General features: G+C 41.4%; 1 protein-coding gene across 2 annotated transcripts in view; it reads left to right on the plus strand.

Annotated features, from left to right (window-relative positions):
* Positions 1-24,920, plus strand: part of FREM1 (FRAS1 related extracellular matrix 1) — a gene marked incomplete at both ends in the record, with an annotated part of 120,585 nt that overhangs the window by 87,567 nt on the left and 8,098 nt on the right. Inside the window, 8 exons of one of the 2 annotated variants that reach the window (XM_081103710.1) lie at positions 6,998-7,127; positions 9,696-9,768; positions 16,625-16,774; positions 18,269-18,507; positions 19,221-19,268; positions 19,742-19,906; positions 20,091-20,241; positions 20,956-21,085. In XM_081103710.1, coding sequence (XP_080959836.1) covers positions 6,998-7,127; positions 9,696-9,768; positions 16,625-16,774; positions 18,269-18,507; positions 19,221-19,268; positions 19,742-19,906; positions 20,091-20,241; positions 20,956-21,085 — 1,086 coding nt within the window. The remainder of the gene's footprint in view (positions 1-6,997; positions 7,128-9,695; positions 9,769-16,624; positions 16,775-18,268; positions 18,508-19,220; positions 19,269-19,741; positions 19,907-20,090; positions 20,242-20,955; positions 21,086-24,920) is intronic. The other variant, XM_081103711.1, reaches the window with a different exon arrangement.

Consider the following 24,920-nt stretch of genomic DNA (forward strand, 5'->3'; position numbering starts at 1 on the left):
CCCACCTCTCTCCTCCTCTCTCTCTAAAAACTCAGCAAAAAAAAAAAAAAAAAGAACATTTAAAAAATGTAAGTTATAGCTATTAATATTAGCATGTACTCCATGTCCAACACACCAGGAATTAGTATAGATAATAAATAATAAACCACTGGACTTAGAACCAAAGAGTAGGGTTTGGGCTTTGACTCTGCCATTGACTTAGGTGGTTGTTCAAGCCTCAGTTATCTCATCTGTCAAGTGGGGCAATACCAAAATGTGTTTAAAGAAACAGATGAGGTAAAACATATGAAAACATCTTGTATATTCAGCATCCTTAGCAAGTTTAACTTGTGGTAGTGATTACTATTGTTGTTCATTCGTGTGGGTGTAAAGATGGACCGTGTGAAGAAGTATCCCAGAGACACTGGGTGGCCAGCTAAAGCCCACCTCTAATTAGAAATTAATGCTGGGATGATACACAAAGCAAACGATCAATATGCTCCGTAATCAATAGGCTAAATGCTGTAGTGCTTCGTGTTCTTCTCTGGCTTAGACAGTATGAGCACATTAATATTCTGCCTATTTGAATGAGTGAAGACCTGTAATAAAGCTAAAGGGACTGGTGGGTGTGCTCTGGAGCAGAAGGGGAATTCTTTTACAAAATAAGAAGGATCTATGTTCAGAGGGAAGGTCCCAGAATCTTGATTGCTAGTAAGTTTTTGCTCTTGCAGCATTTCTATGGAATACCAGCTCTGAAGAGTCAATGGTTGCTCCATTTACAAAGGTATTAGGAAAGCTGATTCGAATCAGCTAAACAAATCAAGTTATTAGTAGGTAGTTAGATTGTGTGCATCACATCCCAGAATCATAGAGAAGCTTGCATGGGATATCTCAGAGAGAGCTATAGTATGTAGCACATCTGAACTTGATTTGACCACAGAACTACTTCTCCCTCCCTTTAGCTCTCTTGTCCCCCTCAATAGCTCATGGAACAAGCTGTTCATGGAATACATGTGGGAGGCATTTTATCATGAATAGAAATTACTGTATAACACTGAAATCCACGGAGATTTGCATAAAGATTTAGACTTGGCTGAATGCCTGAATTTCAGGTACTGTGCTAGGCACTTTCACATATGTTGCCTAATTTAATTTACAAAGCACAGTCCTCTGAGGGCGAGAGGGACATCAGGCTCAAAGTGTTTAATCAATTGGCCTGAAGTCACGTAAGTGGATGAGGAGCAGAGCCGAAAGAGGACCCTGCCCTCCTGACCGCAAAGTGCACGCTGCTCTTATTCCCCTGGGTGGCCAAGCTCGAGTCTGTTCTCCTGTCCAACTTGAACCTCAATGTGCTCTTCAGAATTCTCCAACTAAACTACACAGGACCCACATCATTCATCCCAAACTCCTCTGCAGACCACAGAATGGAGCCGACTTTTGACCAGTTTCTTCATACGCCTTCTATGTTGACCTCTTCCTCGAGGGCACCATAAAGAGCGAACTTTGCCAGAAGCCTGACCCACATGGAGCTTCTTTATCGCACAGAGGCTGCTTCCCCGGCCGCTCCGTGATCCCAAGCACCCGATTCCTCTCCTTCCTCTGGCTGCCCTCACTGCCCTCTGAAGCTGGTCTAGTCTTCACTCCTGGCCTTAGAAGAGAAGGCATGAAAGAAATGAAACAGAAAAGGACTGTCCAATAGGTGAACTCTGCAGTGCTTTGGCGGCTTTTGTGAAGCACGTTATAGGGGAGGAGGTTGAAACAATCGGCCAGGTAAAGCTTTCATGTTCCCTGCGCGCCAGAAGTTAACGTATTTATTTCCAGATTCGATCTGGGAAAGCACAGAGGATGGAAAGGGAAATAGCACTTATTAAGCACCCACTGTGTACAGGTGCTTTCCACCTATTAGCACTTTTAAATTTTCATCATTTGACGTGAGTATAATTCTCCTCATTGTAAAGATAATGAAAGCTGAGACCCGGGGAGACGGAGTAACTGACCGTAATCGCACGCTAAGTGGTTGCAAGATGTGTCTGACTCCGAGGCACTTGTCTGGGTCTCACTGTGCTGCCTCCTGGCTAAACACTGTTTCCGCATTATCATGAGAGAGAGACAAAAAGGAAAACACAGGTGTTCATAGCATTGCATACAGACCTTAATAGCATCCTCTTTGAATTGATAAATCTTAGATTGACTACTTGGAAAAATATTTTTTATCATCTTCAGTCACATGCTACTTGATTATAGATGAAGACTTAGTTATAAGAATAATTTAATCACAATTTTAGCTTCTGTAAAACCTTTCGCTGAGAGGCTCAGAATACTTACTGGGTACTCATTAAGGTTCATTCGACTCCTTTGAAGCACAGACTCATGATTATGACACTTAGGGAGGTGAGGAAACTGAGGCATAGATTGGCTGCGTACTCTTTTTTACACACTCTTGTTAACCTAGATTATTGTCCCAAATCCCAAACTGGAGTTTGAATCACAAGTGTTTCTTTAAGTTTATTGTTCCAACATATTAATGAATCAGGTAGCCACAGAATAAAATGTCAGGAAGTATATATTTTTGACTTTAATCTCAACACTGTTGACATTTGGGGCCAGGTACTTCTTTGTTACAAGATGGGGGTGGGGTGGGTCCCGTGCGTTGCCGGATGTTTAGCCGCCTCCCAGTATTACCCTCCTCCCTGTGACAATCTTAGCTCTCTCTCAACATTGCCAAATGTCGCGAACCATGCAGGCACTTAGACAAGAGCATACTTGTGCGCTAAGAAATCAGGATGCTGGTAGAATGCTCTTTTATCGATGCCATCTTTCTCTCTAATCAAGTCCAATAATAGCCACAGAACCCAGAATAAGTCAGAGCTAGAAAGAACATAGAAGGATCATCCTAGCCTAGTTGTTTTGTTTTTTTTTTTCTCGAATTGTTTATAATCTAATGTTAATAGAGATGTGGGGCGGTGGGGAGGTTTGGTGTCAACTGAGCTTAGGAAACAGTGGACTAAAGGAGATTCATTTAACAAATATTTATTGAACACTTACTATATCCTACGCACTCGACAAGGGACTTGGAAATACATCAGTGAGCAAGGCCCCTTTTAACTTGGAGCATACATACTAGTAGTATCTAAGTAAATTAAATAGTATGTTTAAAATGTATGTGATACATACTTTGGAAAAGGAAAGAGTTGGTTGGGATATGGGGAATCACAGATGCTGGACTTTGGGGATGCATTGTGATTTTAAATTGAATATTTAAGTAGCTTTTCTTATACCTGACTTAGTGTCAGTGAGTGACAGAGGGGCCAGAAGCCTCATGACTTACTAGTATATTCCAGTTTAATTCCTACTGCTTCATCCTGTGTCTTCCATTTGCAATAGTGGTTTGGGGAACCCAAATTTAGTTTTCACATCAAATCAATGTTTCTATTTTGGTGAGTGCACCCAAATCACTTAGCTAAGTGTCCCTCCACTGGGGATGACTCCCCCTAAGGGACATTTGGAAATGTCTGGAAAGAGTTTTGGTTGTCGTGACTGAAGGGAAGTGGGTGCCACTGCATTTGGTGGGTTGAGGCAGGGATGTTGCTAAATATTTTAGTACCCAGGACAGCCTCCCACAGCAAAGAATGATCACGTTCCAAATGTCGATGGTGTCAAGATTGAGAAACCTTAACCCAGGGGCTACAGGAGTTCTCACCCCCTGCTAAATGCCTTGAAACGATTTCCACGTGGGATTTGCAAACCTGTATCAAGAAATTTCATTTCTTGCCTTAGAATGAGCTTTACTCAATGGTAATAGGGGAAGGAGGGGCCGTTAAAAGGGGCAGGTTTGAAACACCTTTGTCTCCATGACACCCACACGCCCAGAGCATTCCCAGGCTCTCTCCTGGGCTCCTGCATCTGGTTATCTACACGATGTCGAGCACACATCTGGGTGGCGTCCAGCAGGGGGAATTCCCGCGTGGTTGACTACACCTCTTACTTTTCTTGCAGGTGGTTTGTGTAGAGTTTAAGCAACCACAGTCTCAGCATAGAAAGATCTTCTCAGATAAAGTCCTGCACAAACCAAAAAGCATTCGAAACATGTGTTGTACACACCCTGTAGGTATACAAATGCTTCACAATTTAAATATTTTTTTTCTGGAAAATATATAGCCTGGCTTAACCTGTATGTCTTTTCAATAGCTCTTTATTATTTGTAGTGAGTCATTTCAAAGAAATAAAACAGAATATTGTGTAACAACAACCTGAACCGCTAAGCCAGCAGTTCTCAACCTGTGGGTCGAGACCCCTTTGGGGGTCGAATGACCCTTTTACAGGGGTCGCCTAAGACCATCGGAAAACACATATATAATTACATATTGTTTTTGTGATGAATCACTATGCTTTAATTATGTTCAATTTGTAACAATGAAATTGGGGGTCACCACAATATGAGGCACTGTATTAAAGGGTCGCAGCATTAGGAAGGTTGAGAACCACTGCTCTAAGCATTCTCTGGTGCATCCGGGAAACGCAGGCACATCCCAGATGCCAAGACCCTTTTTGCTTTGAAGCTGAGCAGCACGCTGCCTCGTCCCTTTATTGATGTGGTCCAGCCATCAGGCTGCATTTAGCATCAGGCCTGGAGGTCCTCTGGATCTGCACAGTAACACTGATGAATTTCCGCTTGTCCTGGTGAGCGTCAGCAATGGCTAAATCCTCAGGAGACTGGGCAGGACAACTCATCTGAACCTTGCTGAGTCTTAGCTGAAATGCATCCGTATTTATGTATTGCACACGTTCCCATTGCTTTTCTGTCTTTCCTGTTTCATGCTTTTGTTCTTTCCCCCAATCTCTCTGCTGGTTCCTGTAGGAATTCTTTGCAACATGTTATTTAGAACAATAACAGAATTAATTAGAAGACAAAGAATAGAATGTTATTTCTATTGGCATTTATAATGTCCTTGTTGCTTGTTATCTTGTACTTTAAAAAAAAAAGCATAGTCATTTATTTCTTTATTTCTTGATCTGTTTCATGCCAGATTTGAATTCAGGTGCATTAAAGACCCACGAGGTTTCCAATATGATTTAAAGTAAGGATCCTATTTTTATGTTAAAATTGTATGAAGTCCAGCATGCCAGTGACACTACATTTCTACTGATAAATGAACATCAGTGCTCACAGAAATTCAAGAACCTCTGCAATCACTCCAGGTTCCCACATCTGTCGTGCTGGTCCATGGTCACTGAAGTAGGAGGCATGCCAGTGAACTTAATATAGAGGATATGACTGTGACACATGCTTGGTGCAAGGACATAAAGGGATCATCAGAGGATAAACTTACTCTCTCATCGGAATGGTCCCCAGGAAAACCCGGAGAACCCCGTGAGATCTGAGAACTCACATTCCATCCACATGGTGGCACTCAGAATTTCTACATCTGCAAGAAAAAAAAAAAATGATTAAAAAAATGTAAATCTAGAGGAAAGAGCCTGAATCCAATTGGAAGTTTGAAAATACAGAAAGGCAACCGCTGTGGGTTTTGTAAATGTAGAATGAAAGGGAAATGAATGCGACAAAAGTAGTGGGAGTGTGTTCAATGATCATAATGAAGATTGCCTGTGTCTTGTAGATTGCTGAAGGTTACAGGGGGTGAAAAGTAACATGTTTGGAGAGACATGTTTGGGCGGAACATTTTAAGTTTTCTAACCTCACAAAGAAATATTTCACGATACAGATAAAATTGTATTTTTCTGCATGAGTTTAAACACAAGAGGCATGAACTTCAGTTGGGGAGAAAGATGGTAGAGGAGGAGGAGGAGAACATTGGCTTCAGATTTATGCTGGGAATTTCGTCTCTGCTATCTATTAGATTTGACACAGCTTTTTGTCTTTGAGCTGGTTATTTAATATCTCTTGCATTCAGTTTTCTCTTCTGAAAAAGGAAAATAAAATAAAAAAAGGTTCTCTCCATTTGAGGATTAAAGAAGACAGTTTATATCAAATGGCGGGCTCCCTGCATATATTCCAGGGGAAGGCGACCCTCCGCTCGGGTTACTCTGTTGTTTAGCTGCGTCTGAGCCACATATTAGGATGGTCCTTTTAAATGCATAGATGTGGAAACAGATACTGCTTATAAAACACCTGCACATTCTAATTCTTAGGCACATCCTCAAAGATAACTTGCTATTTAACTGAACCCAAGTTCAGAAAAGGTCTGTGCCGGGAACAGTTCTTGGGGCACTGATGGGGAAGGCCAAAGATAAGGGAAAAGGTTTCATATCAGTGTCCTTTGCAAAAGTGAATGTCTCCTTGGACTCCACAACTGCTGGCTCCTCTCCTTTCAGAACACTCAAATTGGAGCTCCCCCCACCCCACCCCCACTTTTCTTTCTTTCTTTCTTCCTCTTTTTCTTTTCTTTTCTCTTCTTTTCTTTTCTTTTTTTTTTTTTTTTGTCATTAATAACTGTGGGAACTCCAACAGTCCCTTTATTTTTTAAACAATGACACTTTCCCGACTACAGGGAGATGCCATTTTTAAAAATATATATTTTATTGAGTTTTTACAGAGAGGAAGGGAGAGGGATAGAGGGTTAGAAACATTGATGAGAGAACATTGATCAGCACACCCCCTGCTGGGGATGTGCCCACAACTAAGGTACATGCCCTTGATTGGAATCAAACCTGGGACCCTTCAGTCTGCAGGCCAACGCCCTATCCACTGAGCCAAACCGGTTAGAGCCCTAAAGTCTTTTAACCTTAATTTCTGCATTTGTAAAATAGAACTCTAATCATTTCACTATCCCTTATAGTGTTGGCAAGAAAGTGTTAAATGAGATGATGTTAGTAGAAGTTTTTTGTGAACTAAAGTGCAGCAGACAAGTGTAAGGATTTCTAGCATGGATTTAGGTTGAGGAACCACTTCCATCACCAGGATGTGCACCCAGGGGTCCATCTCCTCCCCAGCTGAGGACCTCGATCGCCATGTGTATGAACTTCTAATGAGTTTCCCTTTTCTTTTTCGTGCGTGCAGCCTGGAACTGAAGTGGTCTCATATTGAGTGGTCACAGACTGAATATGAGGTCTGTGAGAGCGTGGGCATGTTGCCCTTGGAAATTACCAGGAGGGGCTATTCCATGGACTCGGCCTTTGTGAGTGTAAAGGTAACAACTCTCAAATGTACACTGTCAAGCTAAAACATGGGTTGCTGGGTGATGCCTTTGATTGTTTTCTTAGAAAAAACAACAACTCAGAGTCACCAAGGAAATGTTAAATTGTGGAAGTGTCAACAATAGCCTGCTGGTTTTAGGTACAGAATCTCCTTATCCCTCCCTTCTTTATCTGGCTTCATTAGCTCCTAGATAGGATATGTTCAACCCATTCTTAGTTTTTAAATCTGGTTATTAAGTCCTGAAGTTTGTTTCACAAAGAGATATATCCAACCTAGTGAACTTGGGCCACACTCTGCCTTGGTAAGAAATGTTGTCGGCAAGGCATTCTGTGAGGTGCCCAGAGCCAATGTCAGTCCCCAAATGGCTTTCTCTTAGTATGCACCAGGATCACTTGCTCCAGTCTCAGTGGGGAAGGAAAATCAGGGGACAAACCTATCTTAAGAGTCCCTAAGTCTTAAATGCAAAATTAAGAGAGCATATTTCCATATAGATGCCCTGGAATAGGAGGAATTTTCAGTAATCCCTTTGGAATTAGTCCACTTGCGATTTCTTTCCATTGACGTGGACCTGGAAACACAACCTATGGCTTCTGGAATTGAAGGATTTTTTTAAGGAGTTGCTCTCCCAATAGCACTGCAAGAGAATGAACGTATGAAAAGCATTTACATACTGATGACAACCACCTTAACACTCCCCTCCTCCGTCTAATGAAAGGAATACTGGTATTACTAGTAGCTTCTGGGGAAAACAGCATCTCAGTTAAGTCTCAATTACAATCACAAATTCAAATCAGAACCTTGTGCCCCTAAATTCTGCCATCTCCAGACTCGGTATTTATCGTTCCCGTGGGCCTTGGTTCTTTGCCCCGGATCTGTGGGTGCTTTGTTGTTGGTAAAACATCAGACAGTGTGGTAGGCCCTGCCATTTTCCAGCAGATTGTTTATGGAAAAAAGAAAGAGTCTGCCTGGCTGGTTTTCTCATCATCCTCTGGTCCTCCAGAGAGAGCACCATATGCTCGAGTCTGGAGATTTGGGCCCCACTACCTCTCCCTTGCCAGGTAGAAAGAACATACGTGGTGTGACATGGAACCTTGTGTCTACTTAAGCGAATGCACACCGTGAACCTGCCAGCTGAGTGCGCAGGCCTCCGTCAGACGGCCCCGGGTCCTTCAGGGATGACTCTACCCACACCCAGAGCCTGTGCCTCACACCAGAGCTGATTGGCTACTTGACCAGGAGCCGGGAGAGAGGAAGCGCTTGACCTGGTTCTTTGCCCTGGTTTACATCATGCACCTTCACTGGACTGATTTCTCCAACCACTTTGCCTCAGATCATTCCTCTTCCCACGAAGGATTCTGTAAGCTCAGTGGTGGTAAATACTAGGTAATTGCACGTGCAAGAAGCATGCGGGGATATGCAACTCCCGGCATATGGTGGGTACAGGTGCACCATGGGCTGCCTTTCCACGGTGAAAGACTTCAGGAGGAGCCCTGGCATTGCAGGCGCAGAGCACATGGTGTTTGGGAGGTAATATCCTTCTTGAGCAAAATGTTCCCACTGCAGACCCATTGGCAGGTGGTAGGGCCTTTGATTAGAGATGGAGCTAATGTCTGAGGTCATAGAAAGAAGAATGTTAGAATTTTTAATCATGCATTTCATTCCTTGGTATCAAAATGAAGAGACATATTAACCCACTTTCCTGACCACCTGAAACATCTAAAAAATGCAAAAGTAGCAGCTGCCTGTGCTTTCCACAGGGTTCTCACCGGATGGCCTCTCCTTCAGCCAAGGGCACTGCTCTTACCATACATATTTAGGCCCCTCCGAGGGAGGTGAAGGCCATGGCTGTAGCGCCCTGAAATCACCCTGGTTTTTAGCTGTAGGTATGGGGAACAGGAGATCAATCAATCGTCTCATTAAATTAGAGCAGTTTTTGCATTGTGTGTGTGTGCAACTTACCTGATAGAGCTTCTCGATTCAAGGTGTAGATTGCCTTTCTGGGGTTGCTCACCAGGTCTCTCATCCCCACAAAGCCCTCATTCATGTCTGTGAAGAGGGATGGTGTCGTTCAGACAGGAAGATGGAGCAGACTTGCTTTAATGCATCCAGTCTAAAGGCTCTCAGGGCCCTGGAGCTTGCAGGAGGCCTCAGAGCTGGCTGCACCATCAGCACCAGGTTGTCAGGGGCACCTGTATTTCTTCCCCTCTTCACTCCCTTTCCCTTTCCTCTGAGGCATTATTTTAGAGTAAGGCAGGGATAAAGGGAAGGTAATGAAATAAAATCCTACTCGTAACAAAGAGAAAAGTATTGTTTAAAATCCATGGTACTTTCTCCAATAACTGAATTATTTTTAAAGAAGCAAAAAAAAAAAGTTTTACTTCCATTGATATTAGTTTATAAAAATGTTAACTTTAGGGAAGATCCATGTAGCTTGGATCAAAAATGGTTTATTATAATGAAAAACACACATGTTAAAAATAGTGAGTTTAGTCTAGACTAGAGGTTTCTCTATTACTGAATATTTATTTTTATTAAAAAAGGACATATTTTTCCTTTTTAGGTTAACCAAGTGTCAGCTACAGTTGGAAAAGATTTTACGATGACTCCATCTAAACTGATTCAGTTTGACCCAGGTACGTTTTGTGTCTACAGTTTATTTCATGTTTTTGTAAGAAAGTCTAGAGATTTGGGAAAAGACAGAACATTATGCAACTTCAGCCAACTAGAAACTCCTCAGGGAACCGTATCACCCACTCCAAGAGAGATCAGTTTCGACTTGAGGTTTTGCCCCTCACATTTTATTTTATTACAAGTGAATATGTATTTAAAATAAGATCATAACAGCCAGTTGGTTGGTTGGTCATCATCCCATACACCGAAAGGTCACCGGTTCAATTCCCAGTCAGGGCAGATGCGTTGGGTTGTAGGCTCCATCCATGATAGGAGGCGTGTAGGAGGCAGCAGATCTATGTTCTGCTCTCACATTGATATTCTCTCTCTCCCTTCCTCTCTCTCTCTCTAAAAATCAATTAAAATGTTTTTAAAAAACGAGATGGTAACAAATAGAGAATATAACATAACAAAGGAAACATCTAAATATCTAGGAAAAACAAGGGATGTCACTTTAAAAATAATTTAAAGCTAGGATAATTTAATTGTCTCATCTTTTTCTTTTTCCTTTTTAAAAAATTGCCTCTTATTTTGATGGAAAGTTTCAAAATGTTATATTCCTGTGGATTCCTAAAGGTCATTTCTAAATTATTTCTATTGGAATAGGTTGATAGGAGGACATTCCAAAGGAAATTATTATTTAATTAGATAGCACATATTTAGCATCCAATCTGTGAAAAAATTTTGTTAGGTGCAAAAGGGGATACAAAAATATGCTGCCTGCTCTCCAGGATGTTCTGTCATGTGGGAAATACAGACATGAAAACAACTCACCCACAGTACATGGGGACCCAAAGGATGAGTCATTGTTCTGGCTAAAGAAAATCCTGGAATATTTCCCAGAATTCTGAGCAGGTGGAATAAGAAGAAGGGGACTTTCAGTTGAAAGGCAGACAGACACACTTCGGGGGAACTGTCTTAAGCACTCAAGCTGGAGCCATGCCTTCTCTCCCTGGCGTCCGTCGGTGGGGCAGGCAGCACTCACTCACTGCTCTGCGTGGTTCTCTCTCCTCCCCTTTGCTCTGGATCAGCTGTGCAGGGGCCAATGGCAAAGGCCTGGAGAAGCAGCCAGACGTAGGGCTTTGTGGTCTCCTGCAGAGGAGGTGGTCTGTGCTCAGAGAACACACCGCAAGTCCAAGCTCTTGCTGTTGTCTGTCACTGACACATGATGTCTATGGCAAAGGCAAAATGAAATGGCTGAAAAAAATACCATCAACACTCCGAAACCGATGACTTTAATGTTAAACATAGACAAGAAACACTTTTCTGCAGCTCATTACTGCAGGAAGCATGATGTTGGACCACTCTATGCGTTTGCTGGGACTGCCCTAACGGAGAATCGCAAACCGGGTAGCTTAAAAATGGAAATTGATTTTCTCCCAGGTCTGAAGGCCAGAAGTTCAAGGTCAAAGTTTTGGCAGGTTGATTCCTTCTGAGGGCTGTGAGAGAAAAACCTGTTTCATGACTCTCTTCCATGTTCTAGTGGTTTGTAGAATCGTTGTCATGTCCTGGTTTCAGCTGTCTTCGTGTCCATATTGGCATCTTCCTCTTATGGGTGTCTCTGCTCAAATCTCCCCCTTTTTTTAATAAGACCTTTTTATTTTCAAATCAGGTCACATTCGGAGGTACTGGGAATTAGGACTTCAATATATGGATTTTGGAGTGACAAAATTCAACCTATCACAATGAGCCTTAAGTTTACATGGCAACAGCCCAAATACTGTGGTTGGCCTCCCTCCTGTGAGATCTATGTTTCTGATTTGCAAAAGTTTGTCCCGTAGGCTGACCACACTTGGTGGGAAGAGCTGTTCCCATCATGTATTTGACATTTACCTTCAGGTTGCTGCAGGCTCTTGTGTTTTGGTCAACCCTCAGGTGAAAGGGTGTGGTGCGTTCTCAGTATGCCCTTTTCGTACTTCATGTTCAGGGAGTCCCAATATGTCCACTTTTTGAGAGCCGAGAGTCTTTGTCATATGTCGTCTTTATTACTTGAGCTCAGTTTGTCACGAGATTGTGACTTTGGCTCACAGTAGATTTGAGCAGCCACCAGGGGCTCTGTTTGGAACTAGAATGTATCACACTAGAGCAGTGATGGCGAACCTATGACACGCGTGTCAGAGGTGACACGCGAACTCATTTTTTTGGTTGATTTTTCTTTGTTAAATGGCTTTAAATATATAAAATAAATATCAAAAATATAAGTCTTTGTTTTACTATGGTTGCAAATATCAAAAAATTTCTATATGTGACACGGCACCAGAGTTAAGTTAGGGTTTTTCAAAATGCTGACACGCCGAGCTCAAAAGGTTCGCCATCACTGCATTAGAGGACTCTCTGAAAGCTTCTTGCAGATTCCACAGGATAAGATAAATGCCCATTTGCCTAAAGGGTTTATATGCTGTTTCGTGTAGATACTAATGGTTTCTAGGGGCCCTAAATAGTCATGACTTCAGAGCTTATTTAGACTTGTTAAGAAATAAATAAACACATATTATCAATAAATAAAAAAACAATACTTGGTTGTTCATTGTTTAGGAACTTATTAGTCATAAACAGTTTCATAACTTAAAGGCTTACTTCAGAGAATTTCAAAACTGTGGTGCATTTATACTATGGAATACTATGTAGAGTGAAAAAGAAGGATCTCTTACCCTTTGAGACAGCATGGAGGGACCTGGAGAGTATTATGCTAAGCGAAATAAGCCAGTCAGAGAAAGACAAGTATCATTTGATCTCACTTATATGTGGAACCTAATGAACAAAATAGATCCAGAGACATAGAAGCATGGAATAGACTGTCGTATCTCAGAAAGAAGGTAGGGACGGGAGGTTGGGTGGGAAGAGATCAACCAAAGAACTTGTAGGCATATAGCATAACCCATGGACACCACAATAGTGTGGTGAAGGCCTGAGGTGCGTGGTAGGGGCAGGCTAGAAAAGGTCAATGGGGAAAAAAAGGGGACATATGAGATACTTTCAATAATCAAGATTTTTTTTAAAAAAGACAAAGAAAATAAAGTTTCCCATGTCCACGGGTCCTGTAAATATTTATTTACTCCCACTTGTCAATTCTTGCCCCTTTTGGGCCTGATGTCTCCATCCTCACACCCAGCCCTTTGGCCCAAGCAATCTGTTCATGTCTTTAAAAAAAGCAGTCTCCATGATTGGAGAAGAAATTGAGAGTGCAAAATCAAAGACAGTGGGCTATTATAAGGTTACAGAGTTCTTGGGAGGCAGCTGGAGAGAAATGGAGTGATTTTTCAAGGCTAAGGAGCTATACTCAAGTAAGCTTGCCTTGCAGCCATTGGACCAACCCAAAAAACAAATCCTGACTCCTTTGCATCCAGCTTTTGTGATTAATCTTGAGTCTAAGTATACATATTCATAATACAGGGATTGTTTTCCTCTAAAATACGTTCTTAATGGAGACTTCATCACTCCTAAGAGTCAAAATGTTTTCCAAAGGAACAGAGCTCTCATGTGGCATTCACTGAAAAACGTGGAGAAAACGTCTTCCGATGGTGAAATCTACTTTGCAGGAGACTAGCCAGGAACGGTCCTGCTCTGTAAAGTGGAGTACGTCTGCGTAAAATGACACCTTCCTCTCCTCCTCCACACCTTTTGTTTTATGGGAACAGGGGGTCAGTTCAAACCTTCTGAAATGGCTTATAATCTCTGTCATTTAACAAATACTTTTCACCTTGAAAGTGGGAAAGGAAGGAAAAAGCAAAAACAAGAACGTTCTTGCTTCCAATCTCATTAACCTAAAAAAGTCAGTCCTATGTGCACACCTGCTCGGCATAGAAACAAAGTGGAAATGCAGGCAAACAAATCAGAAGCACTTAAATGAAACTGGGAATAGTTTTTCTCTAACCATCTGGTTCTACTCCATAAAAAACGTTCTTAAAATAAGAGGACCTTCCATTAGGCTTGGAAATGTTTTCTGCTATTGGATTTTTATTTGAATAGTGCTTAACTCTATGGGCTTTGAGAGTCCAAACAGTTCTCTGAATAGTGAAAATCTTGTATTCATATTTTTTCTTCATTGTCCAGCCTCTCATTTCTTCATGCCAGTTTCATTACAGCTGTTACCCACGTGGTCTCCCAACTTTTAGCCCCTCTGCCTGGGCCCCTAAATCTTCCCACGTCACACTTTTAGTTTCATTTTTTCAAGACATCCATTTTCAAGAGCCTTCCCTGTTGCCTATGGTGTAAAGTCTGAATCCGGCCACCTAGTCAGTGTCCAGGGCTCTCTGCAGTCTGACTAGAAACTGCCACTGCAGCCTGGCTGGTGTGGTTCAGTGGTTGGGCACTGTCCCATGAACCAGGAGGTCATGGTTTGATTCCTGGTCAGGGCACCTGCCCGGGTTGCAGATCCCTCCGCAGTAGGAGGCATGCAGATGGCAGCCGATCAATGTTTCTCTCTCATTGATGTTTCCAGCTCTCTCCCTCTCCCTTCCTCTCTCTGAAATCAATAAAAACATGTTGTTGTTTTTAAAAAAAACTCCCACTGCAGCCTTATCACCCCTGTCCACCCTGGTGACCTCTCTGTTCCTGCAGCTCATCCGCTCGGCGTTCCCTGAGCAAGGCTCTCTTCACCATCTTCCTGACTCTGCGTTTGCTGTTTTCCCACGTCTTCCCTCCAAATCCTTCCTTCCTCCCCCACCCCCCTGCCGCCTTCAACTTGAGCCTTTCCAAAGAGGTTTTAAATTCCTTTATGACAGGCTTGCTTAGATGACACCTCTGGTGTTTCCCATAGCATCTAATGCAAAGGCAACTACATAATAGATACAAAATAAAATAGTTTGATAGACGGATTTATCCATCCATGTGGTGAGACTTTATAAAGGGTGTCCCAAAATTCACGCAAGAAGTAATTTTGATAGAAAACACAGGTTTATAATGAAAAATTGTACATTTTTTATTGATTCTTAAAGTATACAGTATAGGGTTATGTATAGAATAGCATGTCAGGTAAATGGCCTCCGTGGCTTTGCTGGCACATACACACTCTTTTGTTATTGCCTGAGCAGCCGCATTTTCAAAGAAGAATGGCCGGATGATGCCTCCAGCCCAAAATCTGCACCAAACAGTGACACGTTGTGGATGCATTTGTTTCTTAACAATCACTCGTGGATTTTCTGAACCCCAAATGTGACACTTTTGTCGATTAACCAAGCCATCAAGATGAAAATGAGCCTCATCGAAATTCAGCCACATTTATGCAAAACGGTCATGGAAAATTTCAACGAAAGAGTGCATATGTGCCAGCAAAGCCATGGAGGCCATTTACCCGACATTCTATTCCATACATAACCCTATACTATATTCTTTATGAATCAATAAAAAATTTACAATTTCTAATTATAAACCTGTATTTTCTATCAAAATTACTTCTTGCGTGAATTTTGGGACACCCTTTATAATATTTTATATTAGAGACTTCAACGTCTATTTTTGCAGATTGTGAAAGTAACTGATTCAAGAACTCAGCTGATATTGAAGACCTAACAAATTAGCTGTCAGCCTGTTTTTTAAAAATAAAATTATTTCAAATGCACTTAATATTTTCCCTTTGAGTGCCGCCAAGAGTAGTATAAGTTAACAGTTTCTTTCCATTGAACTCGATTGGGGATTAATGAGCCTTCCATTAGCTCACGAGGTCTATATTGAATGCCTTCAAGAAGGATGTCATGGTGCAGATGGCACAGTTGGGAGGCACAATCTGAAAACAGTCAGCAAAGTACTCAGTTCTCAGAAGGCTGGGAATAAAATGCACAACTGTAGATGCAGGTGAAATGCGTGGGAGTGCAGGCACTTAAATAGCGGATGAGTCAATGATGGAGTAAAGTTTTCAAAACTTAGTCCTAGAGGGTAAACCATAAGTTTATTATCTTTTCTTCCCCTTCAATTTGAGCCTTTTTTTCTTCACTAAACAGTACTGTTTTTTCCTGCTGCCACCACTTTTCTTCTAAATAAACTCAAGAGTCTGTCCTGTGATTCACATCATAGAAACTGGTCAAGATTTACCAGTCTCGGCGGTTTTTTCTAGCTTTCATGGTTTGTGTTTCTGGGTTGCTATGTGTCCCGGACGGCCTGGGATGTGTTTGAAACATCAAAACTGTTTATATTAAGTTCATAAAGTTACTCTAAACCAAGCTTGATTGTCACTCCATCAACAGAGGCAGACAGAAAGAAAAAAACACACAAATTGGCTCGGTCTATTTCTAGAACTCCCAGCCCATACACTCTCTCTAGGAGGATATCAAGCTACTGAGTCTGACATCATCACAAAAAGCATTTGCAGGCCAGAAAGATCCCAGGAAGTGGGGTGGCCGACGGAGGCAGCTGTCTTGAGAAATCAATCATTTTTCAAGGGTTCCATGAATAGCACCAAGTACCATCCAATAATCACTTATAACTGTCTGTACCGACCTCTTAAGAGTTTTGAAACTGGTGAGCTTTTAAGATTGCAGTACTTGTTTATTCTTAAGTAGAGAAGGGGCAGGTTGGGGGGAGGGGTGGAATGAAATCTTGGCTCTCATCTACTAACCATTTTTTTGTGCATCCCTTGCAAAATGCAGCTTACTTTTTTTGTTACAGTGTTTGCATTTAAATGAAATCATCATTGTCCGGGAACAAATGTGGTCTTTTAATATGATTTGGGAGAACAGCAGGACTTCAGGGAGTTGGGAGCCGTACAATGGCTCACTCAGGCCACTGCCGCGGAGCTGGAGACATGTTAATTAATATATTTCTCTGACACCTAGGTGATTGAAATAGCAATTAAAGAGTAATTAAAATGTTTACTTCTTGTAGGAATGTCAACTAAGATGTGGAATATAGCAATTACCTATGACGGATTAGAGGAAGATGATGAGGCCTTTGAAGTCATTCTGAACTCCCCCGTGAATGCGGTTCTTGGCACAAAGACAAAAGCTGCAGTGAAAATTTTGGACTCAAAAGGAGGTATTCTTTTTGATCCTCATCTTGAAATCAGAAGCGGTCCTCGCGCTGAGGCTGCTTGCTTTCAACAGCCAGTGTGCCTGATAACGCCTTCACATCAAAATGCTTAATTTCTTGTCAAGAAAGCCGAACCTCGGTGGTGGTGCGGGCCCTTTATTCTGCTCTCTGCTTCATGCGGTGTTCTTCCCGCTAAGAACTGTGGTTTCAGAAAAGCAACAAGTCAGTGCCGTAGTTCCTTTTTTTTTTTTTTTTTCCCCTACCCGTTTGTTGTTCTCACCGAGGGGGAAACAATGTTGGTGAGAATCTATGGACAATTATTTTCCCTCCGGGTTTGGAGGGCTGTAATTATCTTCCTCTGTTAAAGAGAGTTCTTACAGCCGAAAATCAGAGCCCCCACTGGAGTGTGACCAGGAAAGGCCTAAAAGAGGAAGAAATGGGAGAAAAATAGACATGAAAGGTGCAGCTGGCTTGGGGATTCAGGAGCAGCTGGAGAACATGAATGAATAACCTTAGATTGCAGAGCCAAATGGGTCCTGGGTAGTAGATGCTAAAAAACAACCTGTGAACTAAATAAAACAAAGATCCACCAAGGTTTCTGGTGCTTTGATTTTTTCCCTGCCAAATACCTTCTTATTTGTCTGTTTTGCCTTTGACAACTGTCCAGTTACCATGCTAGCTCGTAGTCCTATGTTTTTAGACCTGTTATGCACTATGGTCCATATGTTTTCCTTACTTTAAATCTATTATTTCCTCTTCTTTTGTCATCCTACCATAAGAATAGATATTATCATCTTTCTCTTATAATACTCATATTTCCACATCTCTCCCCACCACCTTTCCTCACCAGATTCATGTCTTTTTCAGTAGAATTTTCTGAGCACATTAAGTCTGTAAAATACATGAAGCACACACTTTTCACATGAAGTCTAACATATCCAGATGCGAGTTCTGGGTTTAGATTCTTTTCATACTACTTGGCGATGTTTCCAATAGAAGTAACCCCATTAAGACTTATTAGACCTTTGCTCTGTAGCAGATGAATGTTAATTTTTGTAACTGTGACTTGATTTCACTGCTATCATCACACAATTCCAATTTCTTTCCCTAGGAGATTGGGAAAAGGGTGGTCACTTCATGGAGTAAGGCGTGATCAGTGGCTAAACCTGAGGTATTGAGGAGAGCGATAACAGGAACAGCAGCGAGGCCCTTAGTGTACAAGTAGGATTCTAAAACCACAACAATGATTTTCATTTGTGGTTTGTGAAATCAATTTCACCTCTTTACAACCTCCCTGTGGATGGGCAGAAGGGCATGGCTTTCATGGATGGAAACTGATGAGGAGTAAAGGATTTCCTGGCAAATGGCAAAAAGGCAACATCTGCTGGGAAAACCGTCCATCTGGGTGTCATGACAAGCTGCTGCAGGGGCTGTGTCGATGTGATCACTTATCTGTTTGTGTAAATGGATGAACTGACCTGCCGTCTTGCCTGCCTCCAGGACGGTGCCATCCTTCCTATTCCTCCAACCCGAACAAGCACCACGCGTGGAAAAAGGGCTCTTGGCACCCGCCGTCCCCAGGGTCTTCCTTCCCCACCATTTCTGGTTCCTTTCATCTGGAACGAAGACCTCGTCCATCTTCCAAGCGGCCAGCAGTCACCAGGGGAGACACCCCACGGGGCTTTGATTCTGCAGATGTTTATGGAAGGAGGCTTAGAAGCCGAGGGAATGGCAAAACAGTAAGGGTGGGGACCTCCTGGGATTTGACGTGTGGGGTACATATTAAAAAATCAAAAGATATTCACGACTCTTGCTAAGCACGGAAGAAACTGTTTTGGTTCTTCTAGTGAGTGGAGACCATGGTTCCTTGCACAATCATGCAGGGCCTTTTGTATACAAATGCAGGGCCTTTTGTATACAAATGGCCACAATGCTGTCCCACTTCATTGATTATGCTAATTGAGGTGATAGACATACGGGCTCATCCATATAATTTCTGCTTTGGTTTCTTTTGTAATCAAGAAGTGACCAGTGACCCTGGTGCAGAATGGGATTAAGCAATCTGCTTGAGTGTGGGTGGAAACCATGGCTTGGACCTTATTCGCACAGCCGTCTAACCAGGCACACATTCATTAGTGTGTGTGCATGTGTGTGTATTTGAGAGAGAGTGTGTGTGTGCGTGTTTCCTTGGATGGTGTCCACTATAGATATACCAACAAAATAAGGATGGCTTTCCTCCCTAACTGGGGCTATGAATATATGAATCAACATTGATAAGCTGCGATTAGGTTCGGTGATTTTTAAAATTCCAATGATTGGAACACGGAAAATCTTGAGAAAGATGTTTTAAAATTTTTCAGACATTAATAAGATCTGACTGGAAAGGTTTTAACCTGCTGCTAACTATTATTCCAGCCAATGTTGTTTATATTTTGTTCTCTGTTGGTCTTAGGTCCGTCCATCCTCTGTTTACAGAAATGGAACAGACATTATCTATAATGTAAGCATAGTCTGAGAGAATCGCTAAATTTCTTGTGTTTATGGATGCAAAATAGTAATCTATTTTTCACATCTTATATTAATTTCTCTTAAACACCTGGTTTGACATTTGTCCTGGAAGCTTGGGTGGTCGGGAAAAAAACACCTTTTAGCTTTTATGCATTTTTTTTAAGTTTGCTTCTCTGTTTTTAATAATCTTTTACAATAACAGAAATAAACATGCCAAATACTTACATAGCACTTGCTTTATCACACATTATTTTCACAAAAGATCTTTGAGGAAGATAAAATTATTATAGCTGTTTTATTTTTTTTAATTTGTATACTGTTACTCAATTCTTTGAAATTCTCTGTTTTTTATCTTTTTTTAATTAAAACTTTTTTTTTTGAATGGCTCATTTTTACAACAAATATTTTTGTTTGCTACCATGGTGTTTATTTTTTTTCTGAACTGTTGTGTATTGATTTTCTCAGTATCATGGAATAGTTTCTCTGCAACTGGAGGATGACAGTTCCCCAGTTCACAGAAGGAAGACCAAGGTGCCCATTATTAGTCGGCCACAAAAGACAATTAAAGCGGCAGAAGGACCGCAAGCAGAGAAGGTGGAATCCACAACCCACTCACACTTCCCCAGACAGGTATGAGAATCCTTTTCCTCCCTATTCACCTTACAACGAGCTGTTTCCTGGGCCATAAAATAGCCTTCAAGTTCGGGGGCAGTTTACTCAACACAAGTGCTACTCAACAAATGAGGACCTAAAGGGGGTGAGTATGCGATCTGCATACATTAAGTCAAATCTCAATGGCCTTTCTTTCCCACAGAGCCATTTGCCCTCCTTCCCAAAGAACTGCACGCTGGAATTGAACGGACTCTTCCATTTTGAAGAAAGCCTCCAAAAGCTGTATAAGTGCGACGGGATCGTCTGGAAAGCTTGGAGCCCTCAAACCAAGGTGGGACACAGGACTGAGCAGTGTGCCCTGTGATAAGTAACAAAGGGAATGATTTGTCAACCCATGCTACGTCTGCCTGCTCTCATTGAACTTTGAAGGAGAAGAGGGGAAAATTAGCCTAAGTAGCATTTTTTAAATCACAAAATATATTAGTTATATTGATGCAGTTTAAAAAGGGGTATTTAAATCACAAAACACATTAGTTATATCAATACAATTTTAGAATTTGAAAAAAGGAAAATACATTAGTTATATCACTACAATTTAAGGAAGCACTTGTTGCCTGGCTGGCATGGGTTAGCGGTTGAGAGTCAACCTATGAACCAGGAGGTCATGGTTTGATTCCTGGTCATGGCATATGCCTGGGTTGCAGGCTCAATCCCCAGTGGGCAGTGTGCAGGAGGGAGCCAATCAATGATTCTCTCTCATCATTGATGTTTCTATCTCTCTCTCCCTCTCCCTTGCTCTCTGAAATCAATAACAATACATTAAACAAAGAAGCACTTATTTAACTATCAGAATATCAAAGGTATAAACATTTGATATTGCTAAGTGAAACATTGCTAACTTTAGTCATGTTTTCTGTAGGAAGCCATTGCATTTTTGAAGGTGGAGAATTGGGATTAGGGCTGACCTTCTTCCTAGTGACAAAACTCATCTATTCAAGGGACTCCTAGGATGCTTTAGGCTGAGAATAGACTCTCTAGATTGAAAGACCATTGTGATGTGAACACAGACACTGTTTTCCAGGAGGTGGGAGACGAATCCTGTCCAGCCGGGTGGCACCCTCACTCAGGATACTGCCACTCCCTGATCACAGCACCGAGAGGCTCATGGAACACAGCTGCCCGAGCTTGCTGGGAACAGTAAGAAACCTTGTACATTTGACTGATGTTTTTGTTTCTGCTGTCTTTTTATTTCTTCATGGAATCACAGGGTTGCTTCATCACTCACGTGTTGTCTGATACCTACCCGGCTTTGTTTTAGGAGCCCAGAGAGAGTTCTGTAGTTCAGGATGGATTTGGGACTGATGTAGCTTTTTCATGGTAAAACAGTACCATTGCCACATATCTATTGTCTTGCCTCTCTGTCTCAATCTCTTGGAGAAAGCCAGAAGGAGCTCTTCTGAGTCAGCAGCATTGCGGCTCTATCATTTTTTAATTAAATAAGCATTCCTGGGTATTGATTTGAAACTATGTAGCAATGAAAGGTCTGATAGCTTCAGACCTAGGACTCTGTAAGAGGCACTGATGATTATGAAACCAGACAAGTCGGACAAAGGGTCACTGGGTAATGGAGCACTCAATGAAGGATGATTTGTGGTCAAATAATAACATCAAAATTTGCCTCATCCAGGAAGACTTTAAAAATCATAAATATCGCTGACCCTCCTTTTTAGCCTACCTGGATATTATCCAAAACAATGCAATTAGACTGATATGCCCTATGGCTGGAAATTGAGACTAGAGAAGTCCCTGGTGGATATCAGTCAAATCTTGCACGTTATCAAATTTAAAAAGTTATGCTCTCTGAATACTCTAGTAAAAAAAAAGAAAGGGAAAGCCACCTTTGGGAAAAACCAATCTCAACTCATATATATGATGAAGATCTTGAATCTTGAAAATACAAACAACTCCTACAAATAAATTACAAAAAGACAGCCTGCTAAAAAAAAAAAAAGTAACTCCTGACTTGGAGACTTCACAAAAGAAGGTATACAATTGATCACTGGGTACATGAAAAAGTGCTCACCGCCATTAGACATGGGGAAATGCACACTAAAATCACAATAAAATACCACTTTTTAACACCCACTAGAATAGTTAAAATCACAAAGACAGACAATACCACGTGTTATAGACCAAATGGAATTCTCATGATTGTTGGAGGATGTATAAAATAGCACAACCACTTTGTAGAACTGTGTGGCAGGGTTTTTACAACTTACATGCATCTACCCTCTGACCTAGCAATTCTACTCCTTAAGATTTACCTAAAAGGAATAAAAATATATGTTAAAATAAAAAAGTTCACAACAATTTCATATCAGTCTCATTCATGATAACAATTTGGGTCATTTGTCTTTTTTGTTATTTATAGGAGTTCTTTATATTTTCTCTTTCAAAAGGCAATACTGTAGTTTCTTTTTGATAAATCTATATATAAAAGCCTAAGCAACTGTTACGATGGAACAACTGCAATGACCGGTCGCTATGATGAACATTGACCTCCAGGGGGCAGATGCTCAATGCAGGAGCTGCCCCCAGCCCACAGGCCCTGATTGCCAATGGAGCCTGCCAGCCAAACTCCTGGTCCCTCCCCCTGGCCAGCAAGCCCCCGGGCTGGGACAGGGAACCAGGGGTGGATGGCAGCAGATGCGACCCCTTTCCCAGGGGGGCTGAGGGCCGGCTCCCTCCTTGGGGCTGGCAGCCAACCTCCTGGGTCCCTCCCGCTGTTCCTCACCCCGACCAGCAGGCCCCAATCACCCGATCGGGCCGGGCCCCAGGCTGGGACAGGGAACTGGGGGCGGGTGGTGAGAGAAGGAGGATGTGGGGAGACTGGAAATCTGATTGGTCCTGATCGCCAGCCAGGCCTAGGGACCCCACCCGTGCACGAATTTCATGCACTGGGCCTGTAGTTATTTTATAAACAATAAAATGGAATGAACTTCTGAAACCTCCAATGATGTGGACAAATCTCAAAAACATTATTTAGAGAGGAAGCAACCCAACAGAAAAGAATACATATTGTGTGCTTACATTTAAACAAGAGAAAAACAACTAATCTATTAGTTGGTGTTAGAAATAAAAAACAATAACCCAGCTATCTCTGGCAGGAATTGTGGGGTGACAGGAAAATAGATGAGGCTCTAACTGTTCTATGTTTTGGTCTGGGTGGTTGTTACATGGATATATACCACTGTCAAAAATTATCAAATTAAATACTTTAAAATGTATGCATTTTATTGTGTGGACATTATACTTAGATTTTTTTAAAAAGTTAATAGGCAAAATAGAGTTTAGTCAGTGGCTGTCATGTCTTTGTTGATGTTGGCAGTATACAATAAGTTAAATTTTTAAAAAATTCTATGAATATTCTTTAAGTACATAAATTCCCATAATATTATAGGTTAAAGAACAATTAAGACATTTTCCACCAAAATAACCAAATGTCTTTGTTGCTATGTGTCATTGACTTGGCTATGGCTCTGGCGTCTATAAGAATGAGTGATGTCTACAAACCCTGCCCCCTCAGCAGCCCTGCTCAGCTCCTGTAGAGTCATGCCTATGGCTTCTTTTATGGAGTCAACCCATCTCATATTCAGTCTGTCTCTTTTCCTGCTGCCTTCTCTTTCCTCCAGCATTATTATCTTTTCCAAAGAACCCTGTCCTCTTACGATGTGCCCGAAGTGGGACAGCTTCAGTTTTGTCATGTTTGCCTACAGTGATGTTTCAGGCTGCATTTCTATAGGACTCGTTTGTTCGTCTTTCTGGTGGTCCAGGGTCTAGATGTCCTGCTTTTATTTAATGTTTGTCTTAGAAATAGTGGAATAAGTCTTGTTTACTCCTTAAGGACAGAGTTTTGATGTGTAATCAAAGCTTTCTGAATGAGCAAGGATGAGATTACAATGCTATAGAGGGGAAAGAGAATAGTTTCTCTACTGACAAAAATGAGGGCAAATGCAGAAGAGCATTTTCTGCTGGGATTTATTGGTAAAATATGATGCGCAAAGCAACAGAACCCCCAAACCTCAAATTTGCAAATAGCCTTATTGTTCATCTTCCAGTGGTTTTCAAATGATAGTGCCCTGATCAGCAATCGAACTGTGGCCTCTTGCTAGGTCAGTGCTCAACCACTGAGCCACATTGGCTGAGCTGGAACTCTGGTGATCTTAATGAGGCTTTACTTGATTCTTAATGTTATGAGAAAAATAAAGACATCTATTGAGTGTTACCTTTCCATGCATTCATCAATGTTGGCGTAAGGTCACCAACCGTCTCTTTTTTGAAGGACTAGTCTTTATTCTGAGGTTATTATCCTCTAGCTTTTTGGTGTCAAAAATTATTTCTATGGCAACTTATAGTAATATTGCTGATAGTTTCATGTTGACAACCCTACATTTGTCCTCCAATATTTCTGTTTATTTTATTTTATTGATCCCTCTAATTATAGCTTGATTTTAATGATGAGTAAGACTAGTTATAAAGGGGTTCTTCATATACCTATTACTATTACACAGTCCACTTAACCCAGTAATAAAATAAAAGCCCAAATTAATGTAAAGGCCTTTCTACTCCCTCCTGCATTTGCTCTACGATTTCAGCTACAACTTGGTTTGAAGCACCTTCGCATCACGACCCTTTTACACTGACCTTCTTCTACATGCTTCTTTGCCAATAACACCTTACTTTTAGATTACATTTTATAGAATTCTTTCACATATATGAGTTTATTTGACCCTCCCATCACTTCAGTGAGGAAAGCAGGTATTATTGTTTATATGTTACTGATAAAACAAAGAGATTCAGGGGAGAAAAATAACTTACTCATGGTTATACAAGCAAATAAATGAGAGAGAGAGAGAGAGAGAGAGAGAGAGAGAGAGAGAGAGAGGATTTTTTTTATAAATTTGTTATTATACTCTCAAAAATAGTTTCATAATTATCGGGGATATCTCATCTCAGGTGTATTGATAAGGAC

The sequence above is a fragment of the Myotis nattereri genome, assembly GCF_964212035.1.
Source record: "Myotis nattereri genome assembly, chromosome: 12".
NCBI lineage: Eukaryota > Metazoa > Chordata > Mammalia > Chiroptera > Vespertilionidae > Myotis > Myotis nattereri.